Genomic DNA, 26181 nt, shown 5'->3' with positions numbered 1-26181 from the left:
TTTTGTGGGAAAGCGCTTTACAATAAATCAATCATAGTCTCAGCTTGGGTTCCCCTGTGGCAAGGATTCAAGGGCAAGTAGTTAATTTGGAACTGAAGGAAACCCTGACAGGGGAGTGGGGAGTGGGTTGGGGACTGATGGCTGCCAAGAAGCTGTCTCGCCTGTGGGTGACTGGAGCTGAATCTCTCTGGTTGACACTGGGGACCAGTGCAGAAAATACACCAGACTTATCCCACCAAGAAGCAAGGCCCTTGGATATCTAAGTACTTGCCCTGCCAGTGATTGGCTGCTCCCAAGTGGTGTTAATTTGCCCACACTTCCCGTGAGCATGGGTGGCTCCAAAGGCCAGAGAGCTCCCAGGAGAAACAGGACGATGAGGTGTTGGAGGTGGGCTTGTACACTAACGGGGTAAGAACACAGGGCGTGTGGGTGGGCCCTGCCACACTGCACCACTACCCTGGGCAAACGGCTTGAGAGATTCCCAAACTGCATCCTGAGATGGTGTGAGAGCCAGGTTCTCACACATCTTCAGTGTAACTAATACCTTATTTTAAAAAAAAAAAAGTGTCTGTTTGATAGGCAAAAAGAGGGATCTTGTTTTAAATTTGCTTTTCTTATTATGACTATTAAAAGTTGAATTTTTTCTTACCTGGCTTATGAGCCATTTGTGTTTCTTTTTTGGTTCCTTTGCCTGTTTTCTGAGAGAGTGTATTACCCAGAGGATTTGCTCAGAGTGCTTACTGCGCTAATGAGAGTATCTTCTGTCACGTGCTGTATGCATTTTCTCCACTTGTTCTTTGCCTTTCATTTTGTTCTTCTGTTTGTTTGTTGCTTTGTGTTACATGTAGAGGTTTTAAGGGCGTAGGCTTCCAGTGGGTGTCTCCTGACCCTGGCCCCATTTACTCCTTTCCTGGGCTGCTTTGGGAACACAAGTCCCCACCCCACATCTTTGTTGGACCCTGTGGTAATGCCTGCACTATGTCCAGCCTCCTTCCAGGCCCTTCCTGGTCCACCCAGGGACCATCTTCCAGCCTCACTGCCCATGCTCCCTGCTGCCCCCACCTCTCTCAGGGACCCTGAGCTGCTCTGACCTTCAACCAGCTCGTGCTTCTATGCACCTTTGTATTTCTAGCCCTTACACCCTCTTGTTTACAAGTAAGGGGACCCAACTTGGGATACCATAAGCAAAAATGGGTCTTTTTGTAAGGAAACAGGCTTCCCAAGGACTCGAGTCTCATGACCAAGCCTCTGGAGGGGCTAGGCTGAGTGGAGCCCCTCTTGCCCTCTCCTGTCCCTGTGTACTCTGGGAGCTGGCTTTAGTCTTTCCCGTCTTCTTGGTCTTCTTTTCTCCTCAGCCCCCAGATCCCTCAGCTACAAGATCCCACAGGACACTGACTCCCTTATCCAGAGTTCCGAATTCCTGAGAGAAAGCATCTGATTCATCCAGCTAGGTCAGGTATCCATTCCTTGTCCAGTCAGGAGTGGTGGGGGAAGGATTACAGAAGGAAAACATGGCCACTAGGAGCCCATAACCGTGCCCCCAAACGTCAGGGAAGAAGGAACCTTGTGAGCTGGGGAGATGCCTCAAATGTGTCTACTATTTTTTCCACTTTCTGCCTTGGCCCTTTCATGCATTTAAGCTCACAGGTTTCTACAAATACAATGTTTTATTTTCAAGTTAGTTCCCACAGAAGCAGAGGCAGGAAGCTCAGTAGAGTGACAGCATATGAGAGTAGCTAGTTTTATGAATGGATGGTATGTGAGTCAAAAATGATTGTCATAATCTGGAAAAAATAATTGAAAGTATTTTTATTTTGGAAAACCAAGCAGGGCCCACTTCCACTGTCTTCATGTTTTCTCTGGATAACGTGTTCAGGGCATCTCACTTTTTGCCATGGCTTACACCACGTGTGTAATAAAAAACGGCCCCTTTCTCCACCCCTCCTGATAACCGTGTCCTTCACAATGTGACTTTGTAGCTCTTCCCACTAAGAGGAGAGATCTATTTCTCCACCCCTTGAGTCTGGGTTGGCCTGTGACCTGCCTTGGCTAATAAAATGTGGCAGAGGTGACGGGGACCGGTTCCAAGTCTAGGGTGCAAGAGGCCTTTCTGTTTCTGTTCACTCTCTTGGAACCCTGTCCAGCTGCTATGAGGACAGCCTGTGCTAAACAGGTGTCCCAATCATCTTGGTCACTTCAGCCAATAGCTAGCCAACTGCCAGATACCTGTGTGAGGTCATCCTAGACCAGCCAGCCCTTGCACAACCCACCACCTGACTGTTGATGCACGAGTGACTCCAGTTGTGCTTAGCTGGACGAGGCCCAGACCAACAGAACCACCTAGCTGACTACCCATAGACTCGTGAACAATAATAAGTGGTTGTCAGTCATTATGTTTTGAGGTGGCTTATTGCACATCAAAGGCCAACTGATACATTCACTTTTGGCTCCACATCCATGACGTTTCATGTGTTGAGTCTTTAGACCCTCAGAGGACAAAGGGGAGTCAACGCCTGAGGGGAGTCAAAGGAGGTACGGCAGAGGGGGCTATGAAAGAAGGGGCACGTGGTAATTGTCTCCATATTGGTGTCTGTTCCATATTGGTCAATGTGTCTCCAAAGGGCAGACCGAGGAACAAGGTGTGACTTTTGTGTGTGACTTTTATGGCACTGTATAGAGCATTTTCACTTTCTAACCATCCAGATCCAATGAAGTAGAAATCGGTTACAGAGGGTAACGAACTTCCTGGTATCAGAGATGTCCAAGCAGAGACTAAGGAACCCGCTCTGGGCAGGGCGGGCAAACTGAGCAAATTTAACTATGTAGTCTTACACCTAAGTGGCTCTGAGTCTTGTTCTGTTGCCCAGTAATGCATAGAAAGGTTTCCGGAGGCCCATATTTCATTGCTCACACTGGTGATCTGGACTCTCTCTCACAGTTAACAGTGACAGGGAAATCGTTGGGGTCCCACTTTTGGTTTAAGGAAACAGGGTCTCGGCCTTCTTTGAGGTTCTTCATCTTCTAAGTATTCTGCCACTGGGAACCCCCTTCCCCACGCCGCAAGTCCTTGAGGAAGAGGAGTCCTTTTTTCTTTGTCACCTCCTTCCCTGTAGCTGCCCTGACCACACCTTCCCACCCTGGGGCCCTGTGACCACATCCCCAGGGGACGCCGTTGTGATTCACCCCCTCCCCACTATTTTCCTTTCCCAAACAGGCCACCGTACTTCATCAGACATGTGTTTAACAGAAATGTTTAACGACAACATAACGTGAGATTTTTATCACAGGGCCGTCTGCACCCCTCAGAGCCCTCAGGTGACAGAGACTCAGGGAGGCAGTTGGGCCTTAAAGTTCCAAGGGCCTGGGCCCTAACGGTGATGATTCTAGTGAAGCCCTCCCGCTCTGCCAGGAGACCCGTTCCTCATCCATGTAATGACTGAGTGGCCCAACTTCTCACTTCTTTGACAACCAATCCCGCCACTGTCCACACTCCCTTTGATGTGTGGTAGGCAATGAACGGACCTTCTTCTTGTGTTGTATTGTTGTTCCATCCAGGAGAGAACTCTGAGAAAAGGTCAGTATTTAGGTCCCAGAGGAGATCTTTAAAGCATTCCCAGAAGGACAGAGCACAGGATGGTGAAGGGCCCAGGGATGGGGTTTGAGGGACATGGACCAGGAGGAGAAAGGGTCTGGGAGCTCTCGGTCCTCCATCTGGACATCCATGTTGGTGTTTGTCAGCCCTCAAGAAGCTGCTGATGTTGAAAGAGTCCCTTGACAGGACTGTGAGAGTTGCTGAGGGGGATTTCTCATTAATCTTTAGTTTTCAGCGTCTAGAAGAGAGGAAGGAGGGCCCACTTAACCAAGTGTCTTAGTTATCGGTTGCTGTGTAACAAACTGCCATAAATTTATTGGCTTCAAACAACACCCATGTATTATCTTCCAGTTTCTGTGAGTCAGGAGTTGGGCACAGCTTAGCAGGGTCCTTTGCTCGGGGGCTTACAGGGTGCGCTCAAGGATGCCCGGCTGCGTCCTTCTTGGAGCTCGGTTCCTGTGGCCTCCCCACTCTCCATGTAGTTGTTGACAGAATCCAGGTCTTTGTGGGGATGGTACTGAGGCCCTGGGTTCCTTGTCACATGGCCCCCTCTGCAGGCACCTGACGGCATGGCTGTCACTTTTCAAGGCTGGCAGGAGACTGATTTTCTCCAGTCTGCTCAAACGGAGCCTAAATGACAGAATGTGATCAGGAGAGTGGCTTCCCATCACCTTCACCATATTCTATTGATTAGAAGTGACTCGTGGGTTCTGTGCACACTCAAGGGGAGGGGATTATACAGGTGGGAGGCACTGGGGGTCGTCTTAGACTGTGCAGTCAATGCACCAAGTATTTTACAAGTCTTGTGTCTCTCAAAAGAGCCTGAGGAAGAGATGGCAGAAGCCGCCATAGACTCAAATGAGGACCTGTCACAGGAAACAGAAGACCTGGAACCTCTGGAGCGAGACGATGGTGGTAAGAAAGACAGCCGCGTCCTTGCATTCCTGTCCCATCTTGACCACTAACTTCTTGAGGGCCAGTCCTTGCTGAGGCCTCAGTTTCTCCATCTGTACAGTGGACAGGAAGGTCCCTGCCCAATCACGTCACAGGTGGAGCTAAGGCTGTGCAGGTGTCAGTGAGACTGGGGCACACGGAGCACCTCCTGTGATGGTCATCTCAGCACCACACCTGTGCCACCTTTGTCTCAGGTACTTTCCAACAAGTCACAAACCTCCTCAACATCATGGACAGCGAGTCAGCAAAGACGGACACTGCTGGGGCAGGTCCCGACATGCGGAAGACGCTGGCCTCGGTGATAATCACGGAGAAGGCCACCACCGAGACCTGTGTGGTAATGAACGCTCTCATCCGCTGCCTGCAGGTGCCGCAGGTAGGGCCTCCTCTCCCGCAGCCGCTCCTCGGGGCCCAGCCGCTGTGGCTGTTTGTGCGTCCATCCGCTGCCCAGCACACATGTACTGATTGACTCTCACAGGTGCGGGCTGGGTGCTGGGGTACAGGGACGGGCAAGACTGAGAGCTTCTTGCTCCTTGAGGGCCCAGTGCGGCGTTCACGGTTTTTAAAAGCTCCTCTGTATTCAGACACAGAGGTTTGGGAGCCATCATCCTAGAGCAGGGTTTGCTTCTGTGGGCCGACATGGGGCATCAAAGGCAGAGCAGACCCAGGGCGCAGGGACGCGGGGCCAGTCGGGAGACTGTTCCCTGGGGCAGGAGACTGGGGGAGAGGATGCCGAAGGGAGTGCCAGGAAGTGTGACAGGACATCATGCCGGGCCTTGAACGACACGGGTGAATTTGGACTAGAGCAGCAGAGGGCTTGTTGAAACCCAGATTGTTGGGCCCCACCTGGAGAGTTCCTTGTTCAGTGAGTCTGGGGCGCGGCCTGAGGAATCAGCATTTCTAGTAAGTTCCCAGGTGAGGCTACTGCTGGTCTGGACACCACACTTTAAGAGCCGCTGGACTGTAGGTTAGCCTTTGGCCTTTGGAGGTAGGTAGCAAAGGAGTTCTTCATAGGGGTTCTTTATAGAAAGTTGAATCTTCTAGAAAAATGTGTGGCAGCCATGAAGAAGGTATGCCAGAGTCAGGCGCATAGGCAAGGAGTTTCCATAACAGACTTTTAATATGTAGGTTTTATGATTATTCAGGTCTGGTGAGGCCAATAGCTCGGGACATGAGTGCCTCTGAAGAGATAATTTGTTCCAGACCCCAGGAGGCGAAGGCCATCTGTGCCATGCAGGGCCACCTGGGGAAGCAGCAGGATTGGGCGAGAGGCTGAGGGAAGGAGGGGAAACTGTGGGCAAGAGCATTTCCTGTGGTTTCTTGTTGGGGGGACTGGGCAAGGCGGGGTGAGCAGAATCAGGATTGGCCTGTTTGAGTAATTTCAGTGGCTCTGGGCAGAGGGACTGTCCCTGGCTGTCTGGTGCCTGGCCGTGTGGTGGTTAGGGCAGGTGGGTAATGGCTCAGCGTGTGAGGTCCTGTGGTTGGGGTGTGGGCTCTGGACTGTACTTGAAATGCTCATGGGTGAGCTGTTTACTATCTGTAGGAACTGGCTAACCTGGGAGGGGCAAGACCCCAAGATGTCAAAGCATCGGGAAATACAGAACATTTAAAAACGTGATTGACACCCAGGTGCTAATCAGTGATCAGTGGCAATAAACAGACAACACGTAATAGGCATGTTTTCAAAATTAACATGGGTCAAAGATTGTAGTTATTCTCTAGTGAGGGAAACAGTAAGGTATTAAAATCTGTTAACGTGAGAATCTTACTTATATTTATAGTATTCTTTACCAGACAAAGTTTATTTGTATTACCCCAAGCAGGACTCGTTTTCAATGCTACGGTGGAAATGTTTGCATTGTGTTCAGTTTTCTACAACTTAGCTTCTATCCTCTGGAGCTATAACATCACCTAGACAGTCCCAGACGGACACCCACTGCCCCAGGCCCGATAACCGCAGAGCAGCTGGCAGGCAGCACCACACAGACTCCTTTGGAGAGCACCCGCTGCCCGTTTTATGCCAGTTTGCAAGCCTTGCACAGTTTGTCTCTTGTGACCATAAATATTCTCCAAAGATTCATCTTGGTTCCAGAAAAGGCTGGCTCTATTATAATTTTCTTGGCCATTTACATAGGTGCAACAAGAGGCTTAATTGAGCACGTAGACCTCCTTGAGTTTGCTTTGAAAATCTAAAGCATGTGTTCTCAACGGGGGGTACTGCCCCCAAATGGGTAAAATTGGTTCTTGGGGGGGCTGAAGAAAAATCTTACTTTTTTATGTATAAAGCATAGAGATGTATACATCCTATAAACAGATACATTATATGTATGTGGTATTAAGGGTTTGGGAGGGGAGAATATTAGGGGGAAAAATGTCTAAGAAGGCTCCTTAGGGAGCAATGAGAGAGAGAGAGAGAGACAGAGACAGAGAGAGAGAGAGAGAGAGAGTGGGCTGGAGGGAGGGAGGGAGGCAAGGAGGAAGGAAGGAAGGAAGGAAGGAAGAGAGAGGAAGAAATGGTTGATAAATACTGGTCTACTGAACAGCTAAGGCCACAGAATTATCTTCTATCCAGGAGTTTTCATGAGGAATCTCTGATTAGCACCTTATAAACCTCTATTACTTGCTATACCAAGACTAGGAAAGCAAGACCAGCTCTCTGTAATGGATTTGACTAGTAGAACATAAATTTAGGTGACTTCCTCCCTTCTTGAAATCCTCAAATTTGCTAAGTCTCTGGACTATTGGGAAGTGACCTTCTTACCACCTGGGGGGAGGAAGCCATTTTCCCAGAGGGCTTTGCAGTCACCAGCCCACATTCCTTCAGAGTGGCTGGTGGTACCTGATTAAATGAGAGTTATTCTGAAATATGACTCCAGGCGTGACCTGGGTTGCACAATCTCTTTGTCCAGTCCTATCCTTAACCAGGCCATCTGTAATAGTGATAAATGCTATCTAGGAATCAAAATAGAGTCAGTGGAACATTTCCTGGTCTTGAACGCTCCCTCACTAGGCAAAGGGCAGGGTGAACCACCCTTTTGGACTATCAATTGAGCCAGTGCCAAGTTTGAGGAGGACCTTGCGTGCTGACCGTTTGATCCTTGGCTTGCTGAGTGTGCCAGGCTGAGATGAGGGACGGGAGATAAGATTTGCAGGCCACACTGAGAGGACCAGTTGGAGGCGTCGGCTGGGAGGAGGGAAAGGGAGGTGATGGAGAGGGAGGAATTGAGATCAGAGGCTTGGGCGATTTGAGGATGGGGAACCCATGCCCAGGTGGGGTGTATAGGAGGAGGTCAGGTGAAAGGGAATAGATGGTGGACTGTGTGCTCGGGTAGGGCTGGGCCCGCCCTTGGCCCCACTGCCCAGCCCAGGACCTCCCCCCCCGCCATACTTGTTTCCCAGATTTCCACCCAGCGCAGAATCAACATCTACAACATCCTCCAGGAGATCATCCAGCAGGAGGGGGAACTGGAGGAGCCGTGTGTCCAGAGGCTGGTCGCCATTGCCTCCCAGGAGATGAGGGAGCTCCCCAAGGTATAGGGCCCTGGGCTCCGTCGGGGTTCCACCCCACCACCAGTCCTGGCCTGAGCTGTTGGTAGGCACGGTCTGGGATGCCCAAAGCCCTTGTCCAGTTACCTCCGGGGGCGAGGAAAGGCTTCGCCCCAGGGAGCCCAGCGGGGCTGGAGCAGGCCGGGGCGGGAGCGTTTTCATGAGGGCCCAGGTGGTGGTGGCACCACATGTCCCTCTCCCGTCCCTCAGATGGAAGGCTACGTGACGGCAGAGGTGGCTAGTGACACCCTGGTGGCTCTGTCCCGAAACCACTTCAGCTTGGTCATGTACGAGCTGCAGCACCACCTCAAGCCCCTCGACCTCACGGACGAGTTTGTCATCATCACCCTGGCGAAGCTGGCCCATGGCAATGGTAGGGCACGTGGGACCTCAGCCCCAGCTTCTGGCCCCTTCCGGCCAGCTCAGGGCTCTCTCCTGGTCTCTGCCTCTCTCCATTTCTGTTCTTGTCTCTGCCCCACGCTCTCCATTTCTCTCTTGCCTTGTCTTTCCCTGGCATTCCTTTTTTCATGTCCACGGGTCTTTCTCAGCTGTGAAGATTCTCTCTGTGTTTCTGCCTCTATGTCGGTCTCTATTCCTCTGTTATTCCATCTCCTCCAAACCTCTCTCTTTCCTCTCTTCCTCTCAGGCTCCATTCTTGTGATCTCCCTTTCTCAAGAGGCGGGTTGTTTGTTTATTCCCAAACATTTCTCTCTCGTTCCCTCTCCTTTCATTCTACAAACGGGCCCTGAGTGCCTGCTCCATGCAGGCGCTGTGGTGGGTGCGTGGCCACGTGCATGGTCTCTACCCTCATAAAGGACCATAAACAAGAAAATAGGTGAACACAATATGGGATGATGGGTGTGAAGAGAGCAGCCAGGTGGCCGCAGGAGAGCAGGATGAGGGGAGAGGACCTCTTCTCTGTAGGGTCCTCATGGAGGTACTTCAGCTGCGACCTGAAGGATGAGATGCTGATATAATGTGAAGAACGGGGTGGGGGAGAACATTCTGCACTGAGAACATCATGTGCAAAGGTCCTGAGGCAGAGAAAGCATCCCTGAAGAGCTAAGAGTTAGAGAGTGACGGGGAGATGGTGTAAGATGAAGTTGGAGAGTTAGGCAGGCCAAGTGGGTACAGAGTCTGGACTATAACCGAGGGTACTAGAAAGCCATTGAGGGATTTTAGGTTGCAGGCTTGCCTGATGAAACTTAGGTCCCAGGAAGACCATTCTAGCTGTTGCGTGGATGGAGGATGGAGATGGATTGGGAGATGTGTAAATGTGAGGGGACGTTGGCTTGGGCTGGATCGCGTTTGGTGAGCTGTGGACAGATGTGACATCTAGATGGGGCTTTGGTCGATGGGACTGCTGTGAGCTGTGTGCAGAAGGTGAAGGAACAAGAGGGACCGAGAATGACTCCCATGTTTCAGGTTTGAGCAACTGGGTGTGTGGTGGGTTCACATCCTGAGGCGGGAAACACGGGGAAAGAGAATTTGGGGGCTCAGCTGAAAAAACCTCATCTGCATGTACCGAGTTCCCACTCCTCGTGAGATGGCCAAGTGGAGAGGTCACGTGGGGAGTTGATGTGTGGATGCAGAGTTCAGAGGTCAGGTCTGGGCTGGAACTTCCTACCAGGGGCTTTGGAGCATAGGTGGTGTTCAAAGCCACTGACCCCGAGCGAGTGAAAGCAGAGAGAAGAGAGTCAGCACCCAGCCTGGAGAAGCCCCTGCACTGAGAAGGCTTAGGGGGATCGGAAGGGCGTGGGGAGGAAGGGGAGGACGGTATGTCGTCCTGGGGCCTGTGAGGACAAACATGATTCAGAAAGGGTCCAGAGGCCAATTGTGACCCACCTTGTGGAGGGATCCGGTCAGATGAGGCTGGAGAAGGCCGCTTGGCCGAGAAGAGTTTTGTGGCACGTTAGGGATGGGGCCTGGGGGGCTGGAGAGAGGAGGGAGGAGAGACTGTGACAAGGGGGTCAGCGCTCGCTGTGAGGGGAGAGAAATGAGATGGCAGCTGGAGGAGCTTGCGGGGCCGGGGCCAAAGAGCCAGGAAAGACGGACAGAACAGACGGATGGAGAGGAGGGAGGGGCCCAGGCTGGGAAGGAAAGTCTGAAGAAGGTGAGTTGGCCGGGGTGGGAACTCCCAGCGCAAGTGGAGGCCTGGCCGTGGAGCAGGAGCCGAGGGTGGGTCTGTCACCAGTTTCTCTTTCTGCACCAACCTCTCTTTCCTCTCACCCTTTCCCAGCTGTTTCCTTTCTTCTGTGTTCCTGTTGCCATCTTTTAGTCCCTCTTTCTCACCGGCTGTTTCCCTGTTTCTTCATTCGTCCAGAACATTTGTGGGACAGCCAAAGGGGCCAGGCATCTTTCCGCGGCGGCCGGACGCCCTCTGAGAGCCCCCTGTGTCTCCTCTCTCCCCCACGCCCGCCGCTCCCGCTCTTCCCTGTGGCCCTGTCTCAGCTCTTTCTCCTGTTCCTCCCCTTCTCCCGCTCCTCTTCCCTTTCCTGTCTTCCCTTTGTCCACGTCTAGTTCCCTCTTTTACCTCACACTGACTTCCACACCATTAGCTGTGGCCCCAGCGGGGTAAAGGGGTGGGGTTCCCCTGGCTTGCACTGCGGGGGGCTGGGCTGTCCTCTCCTTGCTGACCCCCCCCCCCCGTGGCCTGTCCCCCACCGCGCAGTGTTTGAGTTCATGCCCTACATGGGCATTACCCTGGCTACCATATTCACGATGCTGAGACTCGCCAACGAAGCCAAGATGCGCCAGGTGATCTGTGGTGGTACGTGTCCCGCGCGGGCCTGCAGGTCTGGCCCGATCAGGGTGCTGGAGGGCAGATTGGGGTAAGGAGCAGGTAGAAGGGTTGTTGAACAAGGGACGGGTTGTTTGTTTATTCCCAGACATTTGTGTGGCCTCTGGTTGGCTCTCCGGGGGGAGGAAGCCGTCCCTGTGGCTGGCTTTAGCTTGCTCTGTGGTTAAGCATTTCAGGAGAAGACCAGAGAAGGGTGCTAGGATTTACAGGAGATGGAGACCAGGGGAAATGTCTCCATGTCGGGCCTGACGGGCAGGTCTTAGATGCTCTTTACATCTGATCTCCTTGCCCCAGGTTTTGATTCCATAATGTTTACATGGTCCCCAAGTCCCTGACACCCGAGAAAAATAGGGCAACTCGTGTTTGCTACCCTCTGCATTGGAGTCCCAGGTGTGGGTCAAGAGTAATATTCCAGGTGGCACCCTCGACCCCTGTCTGTGAATCTCAAGCGATGAGGCCTAGACATACCTGCGTGCTTAACATCCCCTTGGGGGTATCTTTCACACACAGGTATATGAGATAAAAATTAGAAGGCTGTGTGGGATTGGAAGGGCAGAGAGGGAGGACGTAGAGAGGATTTTTCTGGGCTGTCTTTGGCCATCTCAGTACCCTGTCAGCTGTGGAAGTATGTGAGCGCTCCCTCCCTCCTGGAGAAGGTGACTTGGGAAGGCTTTGTCCTGCTTCCTGCCCCTCCGGGCTCACCCCTCTCCCCACGGTAGCCATGGAGACCTTCTGTGAGACAGTGCAGTTCTACCTGAAGCATCTGGAGGACAGCGTGTACCCCGTGATGACCGAGGAGCAGTTTGCTATAAAGCTTTTCCCAATGTATCGCTATTTCGTGACCGTGTGGCTGAAGAACCACAACCCAGAGGTGAGACATGCCTTTCTCCAGGGGCCCCGAGGTCCCCCCAGGTCACAGCTCCCCAGCCTGTGGGGCTGGGAGGGCTGAGACTCCGCTGGGTCCAGCATCACTCCTGGATCCCCAGAGAGACGGTGATTTGACTAATGGCAGAGCTGGGGGCTTGTGACGCTAAATGCATCCTGGCACCTCAGGAGGCCGGCTTGATAACGCTGCTAGACAAGGGGTCACCTGCAGGCAGGTGCTCTCCGAGAACTTTACCTACGGGAGCTATCTCCATGTCAACTTTATGACTGTTTTACAGATGGGAAACTGAGGCACAGAGAGGTTTAGCTCCTGCCCAAGGTCACCTACGTGGCAGAGCCAGGACTCACGGGGACAGTCTGGCTTCACTGCCCACCACTGGGGCCTTGGGTGAGGACTCCACGCTACTTCCAAGGTCCCCTCTGTCACATGTCCTTGATTCTGTGGACGGGGCTGACATCACTGGGCCCGTCTGTGGATCCTGGGCCAAGGAGTCCAGAGATCTCCCCCACCCCCCCACTCCTGTGGTAGGTAAAGCTGGGGGTCATCAAGTCCCTGAAGCCCATGCTGAACCTCCTCCTGCCCAACGACGACCTGCGGGAGCAGGTGTACGACTACATCCCCCTGCTGCTGGCAGAGTACCAGGGCAGCCTGGAGGCCCTCTTCATTACGCAGGTGCGGGCCAAGGGGGTGGTCGTCCCGGCTGAAGGCTCCGTTCCCACGTGTCCCCAGGGGTGTCATCTGGCGGGAAGGTGGGAGGTCAGATATTTTGACATCTGACAGCAGACCCACCATCTGTACTACGAGGGGACATAGGACCTGGCACTTTTAAGGTTTTTGGGGAAACGCCGCAATTCCAAGTGGAAGGAGCGAGACCCCAAAGGGTCTTAGGGCCCACAGTGGGGCTGCGGTCTTTGTATTAGTTTCCTAGAGCTGCTGTAATAAAGAACCGCGAGGTGGGTGGCTTAAAACAACTGAAAGGTATTCTCTCATCGTTCTGGAGACCAGATGGCCAAGATCAAGCGTCGGCAGGGCTGCGCTTCTTCTGAAGGCTCCAGGGGAGAATCCTTTCTTGCCTCTTCCAGCTTCCGATGGCCCTAAGCATTGCTTGGCTTTGGCAGTGTCACTCCAGACTTGCCCTTCATTTTCACATGGCTTTCTTCTCTGCGTCTCTCTGTGTCCTCTCCTCTTCTTAGAAGGATACCGGTCGTTGGATTTAAGACCCACCCTAAATCCAGGACAATCTCATCTGAGACCCTCAACTAATTACGTCTGCTAAGTCCCTATTTCCAAACAAGGTCACATTCTGAGGATCCAGGGGGACATGAATTCTGGGGGACACCCTTCGGCCCACGATGACAATCTTTAACCCGTGTCAGGTGGAGCTGTGGCAGGGCTCTGGGTGCAGGTCTGACTTGGGCTGACGTGTATTGTCAAGCAGCCACTCGTCTACACGAGGCGTGGTCCTTACCTGTAAAAGCACGGAGAAGAAATGAAAATGACGGTTTTAGGGAGCCACCTGTAGGTCATTCTGGCTGGAGAATGGGAGTCACCTCCAGGTGACTAGGAGAGAAAGGTGAAGACGACCTAGAATGTCACGCTCGGTGGCCTAGCCCAGCGCTTCCCGAGCTTCACTGTGTACAGGAATCGCCTGGGGGCTGGTTGAAACACAAGTTCAAATTCAGCGGGTCTGGGGCACACCCGAAAGGCTGCACTTTTAACCACACTGAGTAGCGAGGGTCTAGAGTGTGACCCAGAGTTTGGAGAAGGCCATCTGCTCCCAGCTGCCCGTCCATTGCAGGTCTTGAGGCAGATTCTCGAAATGTCGGTCATCACTAGCACCCCCGTCCCCCCGATGCAGCTAAACACCATTTTCACGGAGCTACATGTCCAGGTGAGGTTGGCAAGCTTGTCTGGGCATGGCATTCTCGGGGTGGATCAGGAGGAAGTGAGCTGCAGCCCATGGCATGACCCACCAGGACAAAGGGGGGACGGTGGTGGAGCCCCTCCTTGCTCATATACACCTGCATCCTGCTGTGCAGCGTGAGCTCACTCACCTTCCCTGCACGCCTGCACCCAGGTGTGCACCAAGGCTCCTGCCCAGCAGCAGTACAGCAGCCAGAACCTCATGGAGATCGTGCACTGCTTCATAGCCCTCGGTGAGGCTCTGAGCCCCAGCTCGGCGCTGCCTGCTCCCCTCCTCTGGCTCCGTGGGCACAACTGAAACGATCCTTCCCCCTGCAGCCCGCTCCTACCCCAAGGAGCTGATGAAGTTCTTCCTTAGCCAGACGGAGATGAGCAAGGAGGCCACCCGCGTGGGGACCCTGACCCTGATTAGGGCAGTGGTGAGCGCCGATGGTGAGCAAGGCGGGGAGGGTCAGGGGAGGACGGGGTCACCCACGGCTGGGCCTCTGTCACTTCCTCTTTGGTAGACACTACTGGGTGGGACAAGGAGCACAGGTCTCGGCTGCTTCACGTTTTCTATCCTTGGACCTAACCAGCACCATGGCCCACTCTCCCCACCCCCAACCCTCTCCTTAAACCTTGAGTCTCAGCTTCCACCTGAGTCGCAATTTAAAACTGTTCATCCGAATCCTAGTACTAACCCCAAAGCTAAATCAAAAGTGAATATAAGGCCTAGTTATATCATGTAGATATAGCCCTAAAGCCTCATTGACCCAATGCCCAACCTTAGTCTACACCCCTGATTCTAAACCCCTAAGTCCAAACTGTAAACCTGGCCTTGATATCAAAAGGGAAATACTGTCCCCAAATGAGGCAGCTCAGACAGCATGTTTTGGACCAGGCGCCCCCTGCTGGCAGCATACGGCCCTGTATGTGTATGACCTGGGGAGAGCAGGGATGGCTCCTGTTCAACCCTTCAAAGGGGTGCCCTCCTGCAGTGCATAAACTGGGCAATTGTATATGAAGGACCTTCTGTTGACAGTAAACCCTCTGTTAAAGAAATTCAAACTTAAGCAGCAACGAGACCATTTTTACCTGTCCGATGGGCAGAGATGATAATGACTCGAGTTGGTCTAGACATTTTTCTGTAAAAGTCCAGATAGTAAAAATATGTTCAGCTTTGCAGGCTACATAGTCGCTGTGACAATTACTCAACTCTTCCACTGTAGAGCAAAAGCAGTCATAGACTGCAGTGGGTGCCTGTGTTCCAACAAAACTTTATTTATAAACGCAGGCTTTGGGCTGGATTTAGCCCGTGAGCTACACTTTGCTAATTCCTGGTCTAGTATAAGCTTCTTATACTGCATTGACAGGGGTGTAAATTCATAAGGAATTCTGGATGCTCACTTGGTTAGGGACCAAAACCTAGGCTCCACAATCCAACTACTTATCAATTGTCTGAAAGAAAGAATGGGCCAAAGGTAATTGTACAAAAATGTTCATTATAACCTTGTGCATTAAAGCAAAACAGAAAAAAACCCTGAATAATTTTCTATAGGGAATTTGTGGAATAAATGATACTACATGCGCATAATGAAATATTACACAACCATTAAGAATGTAGTCAATCTATACTTTTTCATGAAAAAGCTGCCTTCTCTATATTAAGTGTAACAATACAGTAGGCAACAGTATATAGAGCAGGACCTCGATTATTTGAAAGAAATCTATATGTTTATTTATGCAAAAATGGGTTTAGAAGGACACACCAAAACTATTAGCAGTGGTTATCTTTTATTTTAATTTTGCAGTGAATATGTACTATTTTTATATTCAGAAGAACAATATCATTCCCTTTGGTGCCTGATTACCTGCCACCCTCTATCCCGTCCTCATTTCCTCCACCAGCGTTGACTTCCAGTCACATCTAACCTTGAACGTAGCATCAACCTGAGGGCCTAACTCTAATTCTGTCCATACCGGATCTCTCCAGAGCCTTCTCATGGTGGCGCTTTCTCACCTCCCTGAATCTTCTTCTTTCTTTAAGTGGCTGTGCTGTCACCAGCTCTACAACTAGCAAACACACAGCAGCACGTCTTGTGTGCCAGGCACTGTGTTAGCTCATTGTTACTCCCCACAGCTGTCAGGGACGTACTGTAATTATCCCCATTTTACAGGCAAGGACACTGAGGCACAGAAGGGCTAAGTAACTCACCTGAGGTCACACAGCTGGGATGTGGCAGGGTTAGGGTTTGAGCCCAGGCAGCCCACTGTGTGCTGAGCATTGTGCGTCCCAGCTGAGGGTACTAAAGAGTTCTTAGGTGGAGACCCCGCTTTTCAAGGAGAGTCCAACTAGGTTCAAAAGAGACACACAAAGCAGAGGCCAAGGGAGCGAAGCATAAACACATTGCCCCCTGGGCTGGGGCACAGGGGGTGGAGGGATTGTGGACGGGGGGGCTTCTGAGGGAAGTGCCTCTCAGCATGTGGTGGTGAGTTGGAGGCTCTCAGAGGCTGCCATGTGGACAAGCCCCCTGACGCCTGGCTCCCCAGGGAAGGTGGCGGGTGAGCCTGTCTGGGCAAGGCGTGCTCTTGGAGCCTCACCACTCTGGGCAGCTCCTCAGAGCCCAGCCCTGAGGCCGGCGGCCCTCCAGGCTGCTTTTCCTCTTTCAGAGCCCAGAATGAATATCAAGACCATCTACCTGGCCATTCGGGTGGTCAAGAACACCCTCTCTGACACTCGCTCCAAGGTAAGAGGGCAGAGGCCGGCAGGGGATGGCGCTCAGGGTTCTTTTCTGGGGAAGCAAAGGGAAGCTGGGTGGGCAGCCTTCACTCCTCTCCAGGTCTGTGGGTAGAGGCTGGTCTCCTCAAGTATCGCCTTCTGATGGAAAACTTAGCTTCCTGGCCAGCACTGAGGGCTGGAGGAGAGGGAGGCCCATCGAAGCTGTGGCCCCACTCTCACTCTCACCCTTACCAAGAGTGCAGGGGGCCCTGAGGCCCCGTCCTTCCCAGAGCACCCCCAGCCGGGAGCCTACCCCAAACCCCAGCGTGTCTGCTCCTTTTCCCCTCAGGTGAGGATGGCTATTCTGCGTATCATCGGCCAGTTGGTTCTGTCTGGCTTCCAGGACAGGATCAAAGGCTGGGGCCTGAAGTACGTGTCCGTGCAGCTGACCCTCTCCACCTACAAACTGGTGAGTGGCCCTGATATGCCGATCGTGGAGCAGCTGAACTTTGGAAACGGTTTCCAAGGCATTGGAGAAAGAATGTACCTGAGCTTGAATCTCCATGCATCTACATTCATGACACAAGTACACAGACACATGGTAAACTGCAGGGAAAGATGGGTGCAACCGCACAGGCAGAAGCCTAGAAAATACAGAGAGATATGCACAGCCTGAGCACCCTGGAGTGCCAGTATCTGGGCATCGAGCCCTGTGGGGGTGAGGAGACCACACCCAAGACTACACACAACAAGCCCCTTGCCAGCCCACAAGCAGGGACCCCTCGTTTCTGCATTCCAGACAAATCGCCGGGAGAGCTATTATCAGAGGGACCTGGAGGAGAAGATGGTCCACAAAGTCACCATGGATATCGTGAGGATCATAACCTCTTCTGTCAGTGGGATGACCAACGTGAGTGCGCCCCAGCCACCTGCCCGCTAGGCTGGCATGCTGCAGCTGATGGCTCCTGTCTGCACTGCCCAGGCTCAGGGGAATGGTGCATGCCCAGAACTCTGTTTCTTCCATTCCCACTGACTGCGACGCCTGGGGGCCCCGACCTGCCAATTGCCTGAGCTCTCATCCTTCAAGATCCAGTTCCAGAGGCGGGTCCTCGATGGGAGCTTAGAGCCCCCAGATGTTAAGGCAGTGCCTGGCACTCAGTAGGCCTCAATACGTATCAGTTGACTTATTGCCTGAAATGTGTTTGTTACCTTAAAGCCCTTCAGTCCAGGTGTGTGTGTGTGTGTGTGTGTGTGTGTGTGTGTGTGTGTGTGTAAAGGTGTGTAAAGAAATGATTTTAGTGGTTTAATTCCACAAATATTCAGTGAGTTCCTACTATGCAAAAGAGGAACTTGAGAGCGTATACCAGAAGGGCTCCATAGGACTCCAAGGAGTTCACAGGCTTAAGAGGAAACAAATGTGTCAACTTTTAATTGCAACACACTGTGACATAGCAATAAGATAGGAAAAATTTACCATGACAGCTCAAGGAGTTTATTATGATCCATTAAATGAGGCCACAGGCTAGGTGGCCCTAATCAGTGGCAGACTGTCTTAATTACAGAAATAATGAGAAGAATAAGGATTGCTACAATCCACTGAGTACCTGCATCTAGCAGGTGCTATTAGGTGTGCAACATGTAGAATCTCATTTAATTATCCCCCCAAACCCTACGAGGGAGGGTCTCTTGTTATTACCCTGTTCTTATAGATGAGGTAGCTAAGGCTCAGTGAGATAGTCATTTGCTCCAGGCCTTGAGGCTGGTAAATTGTGGAGCCAGGATTAAAATGCTCTTTTCAGTTTACCACACTGCCTCCCTGGGGGAACCAGAAGCTGGGGATTCTAGCCCTAGTGGCCAGAACAGGTCGAGTGACAGCACTTGTTAGTTGGTGGCACAGGATCCTCACCCCAAACTCCCAGGAGTGTGGAGTGAGGCTAAGGGGCACCAGGATTAGCTGGGGGTGTTCAATGATCATCCAAGGAGAGGGGAGACGGAGGCTGAAGTTGGAGGGCTGGAGACACAGCTACAAGAATCTGTATCAGTCAATGTCCTCCAGAGAAAGAAAGCCAGTAGGACGTGCACACACACACACACACACTCACACATACACATGCACACAGATACACACGCATGCACACACACAAATACACATGCACACAGACATGCCACACATGCACACACATACACATGCACATAGACATGCACACACACGCACACACACATACACATGCACACAGACACACTCACACATGCACACACATGCACACAGACATGCACACACGTGCACGCACGCACACATGCACACATACACGCACACACATGCACACACACATGCACACACACATACACATGCACACAGACGACACACACAAATGCACACGCACGCACACACGCTCATGTTTTCAGTGTATTTCAAAGCATTGTGTTATGCAGTGGTGGGAGTGACAAGTTGGGGATTGGTGGGGCAAGCCAGCAGGCTGGAAACTCTTGAGGCAGAATATCTTCTTCCTCAAGGGAAACTGTTCTTTTTTTTCTCTCAAGACTCTTTAACGGATGGGATGAAGTCCATCCATGCCATCAAGGATATTTTCCTTTATGGATTGTGGACTTGGTCACACCTACAAAAACCTTCACAGCCACACTTAGATTAGTGTCTGACTGAATAACTGGGTACCCGCACCAAGACAAGCTGACACACAAAACTGGCCATCACTGTTAGCAAGCACGGCTGGGTCATCTGCCCCGTGTGCACCTCTACAGGATTTGGGGTCAGAGGGAGGGCGCTGTCACAGAGGACGTGATGGGTGTGGAGTTGTGTGAGGTGAGCAGGGAGGGAGCTTGGGCGTCCAGGACTAGCTGACTCCCTTAGCCCTATCCGGTGGGTGCCGCTTAGACGGCCCTGACAAAGAGCAGGGCTGGCCGCGGAGCCAGTCATGGCTGAGGCTGTCAGCGGTGGGGGCGTGGTTCTGGAGAATTGGTGAGGGAAGCTGACCGATCTCCTCATGTGGCCAGGGGACACCCGGCTAATCCCGCCCTCCCCCCGCAGGAGTTTTGGGTGCGGCTCCTGTGCTATATCATGGAGACGGACTTCACCGAGGCTTTGACTCCCATCTGCATCAGCCTCACCAACCTGGCGGAACAACAGCTCCACACCGAGGACGTGCAGGATGTGCAGGCCAGCTGGTCTGGCAGGAGCAGGCACGGTGGGCAGCATCCCCGGGCCACCTGGTGGGTTTGGGCAGGTGGGCCGCTCCCTGTTGTGGAATGTTTCCCCTCCTCCAGGAAGCGTCCTGAAGTCCACACAGCCAGGCCAAAGGCCCGCTCTGCCATAGTGGAGGAGGTGTTAGCAGCGGGCCAACTTCCTCTGGCATCTCACTCCCATCCCTACACCCCTGGCCAGACCACAGGCCCAGCTCCCACCCTGCCGAGGTCCTGGCTCAGCCTCTCTCTAGGTGTGACTTCTCTGGGCTTCTGTGAACCAGCTGGAGGAATTAGGGGTGTCCTGTCTGAGTCCTCTGCAAACCACCCCTTGGGGGTCCCCATGATTGAGCACTGTTCATATCAAACTCTCAAAAAAATGACTCGGCCCCCCTACATATGGCATGACACTGTTGTCCCAAGGGGGTTTCTCTCATGGGCTGGGGACTTTGCTGGATGGACGTGGCTGGCAGTGGAGCTGATTCTGGGAGCCCTTTAGGACCCAGGGACAGCAAAGGGTGGAGCTTGCTCTGAGCAACCAACTAGACCACCCCCTGTGGCCTTCCTTATGCCCCTACCCTCCCGCCATCCCCACTCTGGGGCTGAGTCCTCTCCTGCCCCCCCCAAACTGCAACTTCTCAGCAGCTCTGGTCCTCCCTTGCTCTGTGGTCCAAATGTTTGCTTCTTATGGACTCATTGACTCCCAAGGCCTGCGGTTGGGGTAGAGGTGGGGGCAGCTGTCTGATTACTGTTGACTCAGCAAATGTCAAGTTTCCCAGGAGGAGACAGACACTCTCATGGCAGGTCCTGCTGCCCACTACAAAGTGGGCATATCCTGAAAATAACATCTTCTATATCCCAGCGCATAGCACGATTCTCCACTCTTCTCAGGATAAGCCAATTAAAATTATGTTCTTTACGGAAAACCCCTATGCAGACCCACATTCCATTATGGGGACAATGGGATGGTGTCCGGGAAACACCTCCCAGGGGAAAACCTCCCTCCGGGACACGGGGCACATCCTGGTTCAGGCCAGGCGCTTCAGGAGGGGTTGAATCTTCTTCTTCCTCAGTGGACCTGCCCACGCCCCACAAGCTGCTAGCCCGTCTCCTGGTGAGTGGCTCGCCTGGGCTGTGCCCTGGCCTGGCTGAGGCCATGTCCTGTGGCGCTTCTCCCTTGAGCTTCCCAGAGCCCTAAGAGGGAGGAGGGAGCTGGACGCTTGGCATGGCTGACCTTTCCTGGTTCCTGTTGTCCCTCTCGGGTAGATGTGTCAGGGACCTGCTCTCAGATTCCTCCATTTCAGCCTTTGAGCAGCCTCCAAACATCCCCTGGACAATGGCCTGCCTGCCCCCTGGGTGGGCTCAGTCCTGCACACACGTGTCCTGCTCCTCGTGTGGACTCTGGACGCTGATCTAGGATCCCTGGAAGGTTGGGGTGGGGAGGGCGTCGTGGTCTTGTCCCTCATCTCCTGTCTGGGAGCGAGGTGCCTGGAGCCGCCCAGTCCAGGCAGAGTCCCACTGGCGTCTTGGTGCCCTCCAGGTGCTGATGTCGTCCCCCTACAAGGGGGAGGGCCGCGGGGTAGCCATGCTCAACCTCCTGAGGATCCTGAGCCACAGCATTGCGCCAGCCATGGCTGACATGTGGGAACTGGAGATCCCCCTGCTGGTCAAGTACCTGGAAGGTGAGGTACCCGGGGTGCCCACCCCGAGCCAACTGCCCTCAAAGTGTACAGGCTGGGGTCCTAATCACGTGGCTTGAACAACAGGAGCTGAGGTTTGAGGTGGACCAGCACAGCTTCTTTTGGTCCTTGGCGAGGTGGGGAGGGAAAGGCAGTGTGTGGTGAGCCCACCCATGGAGGCCTTTGCAGGCCCAGGTAAGGAGATGCCCCAGAGGGGAGCAGCAGAAGAGAGTGGCATGTGTGACCCTTCTTTCTGCAGAACATACTGAGTTTACTTGGAATCAGAAGACTTGGGAGGACAAGCTGATTCAGGTAAAGAGGTGACCCAGCCAGCTGAGGTCAGGGCGGGGAGAAAGGGGAGGGACGATAGAGGGCACCTGGTAGGGTTGGCATGTGGGGAGTTTTGGAGCCTCAAAAGGACACATTCTCCTTCTGCTGGAAGACTTGGAGGTTAGCAAGCATGTCCACAGCTATATCTATCAGCACGGGAGAACAAAGGGCCTTCCACTCTGAACAAAGGGCCTTCCACTCTGAGAAATCAAGTGCTCAGGAAATCATCACGGGGGGGTGTGGCACCCCTCCCACCAGCACCCAAGCCGCAACTGTTTCCCAGACCCACGGGGCCACCAAACATTAGCACTGGACCAGGGCTTTGTGGTCGGGTGGTCCAGAGATTGGAAAAGGGGCTAGAAAAGGGGGCATCACTCCTTAAGATCATACAGCCTTCCTGGAGCACCGATGTCTTCTGCCTCCCCAGTTTCTGAGAAACTCCCTCAAGAAGACTCGGGGTTCCAACTGGAGCCTACGTCTGAGCAAAGAGCTGAACAATCAGATTGAGAGCTTTGACAGCCCCTCTCTGGAGAAGGTTGGTCCCTTCAGCGTCAGGGCAGTTCAAACAGGGAGGGGACTCAAGAGATGTTGGAATGGAGAGGCTTACGCTGTGTGTGAGAGCAGCTGCACCGGTCTGCAGGGTCCTGGGAGGAGAGGTGGGTGGTCCAGACTAGTGAGTTTTAGCTTTTTGTTTTTCTTTAAGAACCTGCTTTGTTGAAGCTGGGGCTCTCTCCTCCAGTCACCAGCTTCCCCATCTTTCTCACTTTACTCTCCATCTGAAGATGTATCATAGCAGAGTCCAATAGGCAAGGATTGAGATGTCTGAACAGGTTTTGGCAAATATTTAAAAGGGTGAGAATGACACTGAACCATGGAAAGCTAAAGAAGTCACCAGGTTCTAGCTCAGCAGTAAAGATAAGGGCTGGAGCAGGAAAAATAAAGAGGCAAGCTGGGGTTTGGAGCTGGACTCCCAACTGCCCCTACCCCCATCTGACAGACTGCTGGATATGTTTTCTTACACCGGACTCATCCAGATACTGGATGACCACATGTGTATATTTCACCATGAAAATTTCTTGATAAAACTATAAGCACTGTTGAAAGAAATCAGAGAAGGTCTCAATCAATGAAAAGCATCCCATATTCATGGATTGGAAGGTGATACAGTTTAGATGATGACACTCCCCAAATTTATCTGCAGATTCAAAATGACCCCTATCATAATTCTAGCTGGCCTTTTCTTTCAGAGATTGATAATGATATTAAAAATCATATAGAAATGCAAGGGGCCCAGAATAGCCAATATAGTTGTGATTAAAAAAAAAAAAGAACAAAGTTGGAGGACACAAACTTTGCAATTCCATGACTTCTTGCACATAACTGCAATAAATGGGACAGTGTGACACTGATATATGATAGACATATAAATTGGTGGAATAGAATTGAGAGTCCAGAGATAAACCTCACATTTACTGTCAATTGATTTTTTGTAAAGGTGACAAGATAATTCAATTAGGAAAGAATTCTCTTTTCCACGAATGATACTGGGACAACTGCATACCCCCCTACAAAAGAATGAAGCTGGACCTTACCTCACAACATACACAAAAATTAACTCAAAATGGATCATAGATGTACTAAAACTATGAAACTCTTGGAAGAAAACATAGATGTAAATCTTCGTGACCTTGGCTTGGGCAAATTCTTCTTAGATATGACACCAAAAACACAAATGATGAAAGAAAAAATAGATAAATTGAACATCGTCAAAACTAAAAACTCTTACACTGAAAGTAGTACCATCAAGAAAGTGAAAAGACACCCCAAAGAATTAGAGAAAATATTTGCAAATCAAGTCCCTAGGATATATAAAGAACTCATAATTCAATAATAAAGAGACAAATAAGCCAGTTAGAAACAAGCAAAAGATCTAATAGACATTTCTTCAAATAAGATACACAAAAGGCAAGGAAGTACATGAAAAAATGTTCAAAATTATTACCATTAGGGAAATGCAAATCAAAACCACAATGGGGGTACCACTCCATACACACAAATATGGCTATCATAAAAAAGGCAGATAACAGCAAGTGTTGGCAAGAATGTGGAGACGTTTAAACCTTCATATACTGCTGGTGTGAATGTAAAATGGTGCAGTAGCTTTGAAAACCATTTTGGAATTTCTTCGAAATGTTAAATATAGAGTTAACATATGACTTAGCAATTCCACTCCTAGTTACATATGCCCAGGAGAAATGGAATCATACATCCACACAAAAACTTGTACATAAATCACCATAGCAGCATGATTCATATAGCCAAAAAAGTGAAAACAACTCCAATGTCCATCAATGGATGAGTGGAGAAACAAAATGTGGTCCATCCTTACAATGGAATACTCTTTAGCCATAAAAAGGAATGAAGTGCTGATAGCTGGGATAAAAAGGTTGACATTTGAAAACATTTTGTTAAGTAAAAAAAGCCAGATGCAAAGGAACACAAAAGGCCACATATTTTATGATTGTATTTATTTGCAGTGTCAAGAATAGTCATCTCCATAGAGACAGGAATTAGATTAGTGGTTGCCAGAGGCTGGGGGAAATGTGGATTGACTGCCAATGGGTACAGGGTTTCTTTTTGGGGGTATAAAAATGTTCCAAACTTAGATCATGATGGTGGTTGTACAGTCCTGTGAGTATCCCACTGAATTTGTAAACTTTAAATAGGTTAACTTTATGGTATATGAATTATATCTCAACAAAGATGCTTAAAAAAAGGTTTGCACAGGGGTCAACTAAAAATGTGTTTGTTCAAATATACACCCTTTATAGGTAAATATGAAAAATAACTAACAGTAAATTATATCTTACAGTTATCTTCTGTAGCTAAATGCTATAGATTTGCAGTTATAAGTTCTTAACAGATGCCAATTTAAAGCCAGATGTTCATTTGAAAGAAAGTTGTATATAGTATTTAATAATCAAATGCATACAGTTTAACCATATTATAATTACTCACTCAACTTAAGGAAAGTAAATAAATACGTAGAATTTTATTGGCTCAGATAACTTGAAAAGGCACAGTTGGATAGAGCAGCTTCGGAAATTCCTCAGGACCCTTCCAAGCTCTTCACTGCTAGACTGGCATCCTCCAGGTGTGGACAAGATGACTATCTGTAGTCCAGACTTACAACCCCAGTAGATGGAGCCAATCTCATCCCCAAATTAATATGCTGAAATCATTATCTTCCTATATACAAATAAAAACAAAAATACGATGTCATGAAAACAGATCCTATTCAAAGGAGCAGTGCAATGTAAAATATATAATTAATAGATATTCAATCCTAAAATATTGACTATATGACATAATGTGAAACCAATGTGAAGAACCCAGAATTAAGAGAGGCAGGAACGCTAAAAGAGCCCTAATAAAATAGACACGTTATCTCTTGTTTGGAAATAGGAAGTCTCAATGTTGAAAAGGTGTCCATTGTCCTCAAATTAATCTGTAATATAATTTACTTCCAGTCAAATTCCCAAAAGGGGTTTTTGTGGAAATTTGACAGCTTTATAGAATTTGACAAGATTATTTCTAAGTTCATCTGAATGAAAAAAAATGTAAGAGAATAGCTAATTGAAAATGGAGCACGTTAAGGAAGGCTTTGCTATCCCAGAAAAATTAAAGAGTTAGTGTACAAAATAAAATAAGACAACCAGAAGAATATATTGATGAATATTTTGGTAATCTTAACATGGAATAGGACTGCATATGCATGAAAAGAAACCAAGGAAGACAAAGGAAAAGAAAGACACTTTCCCCGATGAAAATGAAATTTTTCTGTGTGTCAAAGCAAAATTACCATGAATAAAATCAAGAGGGAAATGAGACAGTGGGGAAATATACTGCTGACAGCGGTATATGATCGTTCAGTTGAGTCTTCTGATAGGCGATGATAAGAAACGAGCATCAGACTGTGCCTGATTTTAAGTCCTGGTTCTGTCACTGTCTGCTTATTTTCTCATCTCTAAATATAGCAATTGTAGTTGCCTTCTAGAATGGTTGTGTGGATTAACTGAAATAACATATGTTTGTTTTTGTTATTTTCCCAAATATACACACAGAGTTCTTATACATAAAACATAAAATAAGACAAATAACCCAGCAGAAAATGGGGAAACAATATAGACAGAAATTCAAAGAATGGATGGATCATGAGAATATGCAAAGGTGATCAACATGGCTAATAAAGAAACAGACAAAACGCAAATGTCCCACCTCTCACTAATAATGTCCAATGTGAGAGAGAATGTGGGAAAATAGGTGCTTGTAGATATTTTGGTAGGAGTGTAAATTGGTCCCACTTACGTTGTAAGAGAGAAATTTGGCCCCCACCATTTATAATATGCTTGCCCCATGCAATCCAATCCCCAGAATAACCTGAACATTTATTTTTAAAAATACATAAAATGCGTAGATATCTGCACATTAAAACAACAAGAATACCAACAGAAAAATAAACCTAGAGGAAAGGGTATGCAGTGAACTCCCCCACGCAGCGACCCCTAGAGGGCC

The 26181-nt window shown here is 50.3% G+C and overlaps 1 protein-coding gene across 1 annotated transcript in view; it reads left to right on the top strand.

The window, feature by feature from the left end:
- Positions 1 to 3525: 3525 nt before the first annotated feature.
- MROH2A (maestro heat like repeat family member 2A) overlaps positions 3526 to 26181 on the top strand; it is a gene marked incomplete at its 5' end in the record, with an annotated part of 41404 nt that continues 18748 nt past the window's right edge. The window contains 19 exons of the mRNA XM_033112448.1: positions 3526 to 3574; positions 4412 to 4507; positions 4741 to 4922; positions 7946 to 8077; positions 8303 to 8465; positions 10764 to 10862; positions 11612 to 11763; positions 12307 to 12450; positions 13577 to 13669; positions 13856 to 13934; positions 14020 to 14133; positions 16351 to 16427; positions 16749 to 16868; positions 17199 to 17309; positions 19446 to 19602; positions 20671 to 20711; positions 21138 to 21279; positions 21536 to 21588; positions 22034 to 22141. Of these exons, the coding sequence (XP_032968339.1) occupies positions 3526 to 3574; positions 4412 to 4507; positions 4741 to 4922; positions 7946 to 8077; positions 8303 to 8465; positions 10764 to 10862; positions 11612 to 11763; positions 12307 to 12450; positions 13577 to 13669; positions 13856 to 13934; positions 14020 to 14133; positions 16351 to 16427; positions 16749 to 16868; positions 17199 to 17309; positions 19446 to 19602; positions 20671 to 20711; positions 21138 to 21279; positions 21536 to 21588; positions 22034 to 22141 (2112 nt within the window). The remainder of the gene's footprint in view (positions 3575 to 4411; positions 4508 to 4740; positions 4923 to 7945; positions 8078 to 8302; positions 8466 to 10763; positions 10863 to 11611; positions 11764 to 12306; positions 12451 to 13576; positions 13670 to 13855; positions 13935 to 14019; positions 14134 to 16350; positions 16428 to 16748; positions 16869 to 17198; positions 17310 to 19445; positions 19603 to 20670; positions 20712 to 21137; positions 21280 to 21535; positions 21589 to 22033; positions 22142 to 26181) is intronic.

This window comes from Rhinolophus ferrumequinum, chromosome 8 (assembly GCF_004115265.2).
Source record: "Rhinolophus ferrumequinum isolate MPI-CBG mRhiFer1 chromosome 8, mRhiFer1_v1.p, whole genome shotgun sequence".
Taxonomy (NCBI): Eukaryota; Metazoa; Chordata; class Mammalia; order Chiroptera; family Rhinolophidae; genus Rhinolophus; species Rhinolophus ferrumequinum.
This window is presented reverse-complemented; position numbering and strand designations above follow the sequence as displayed.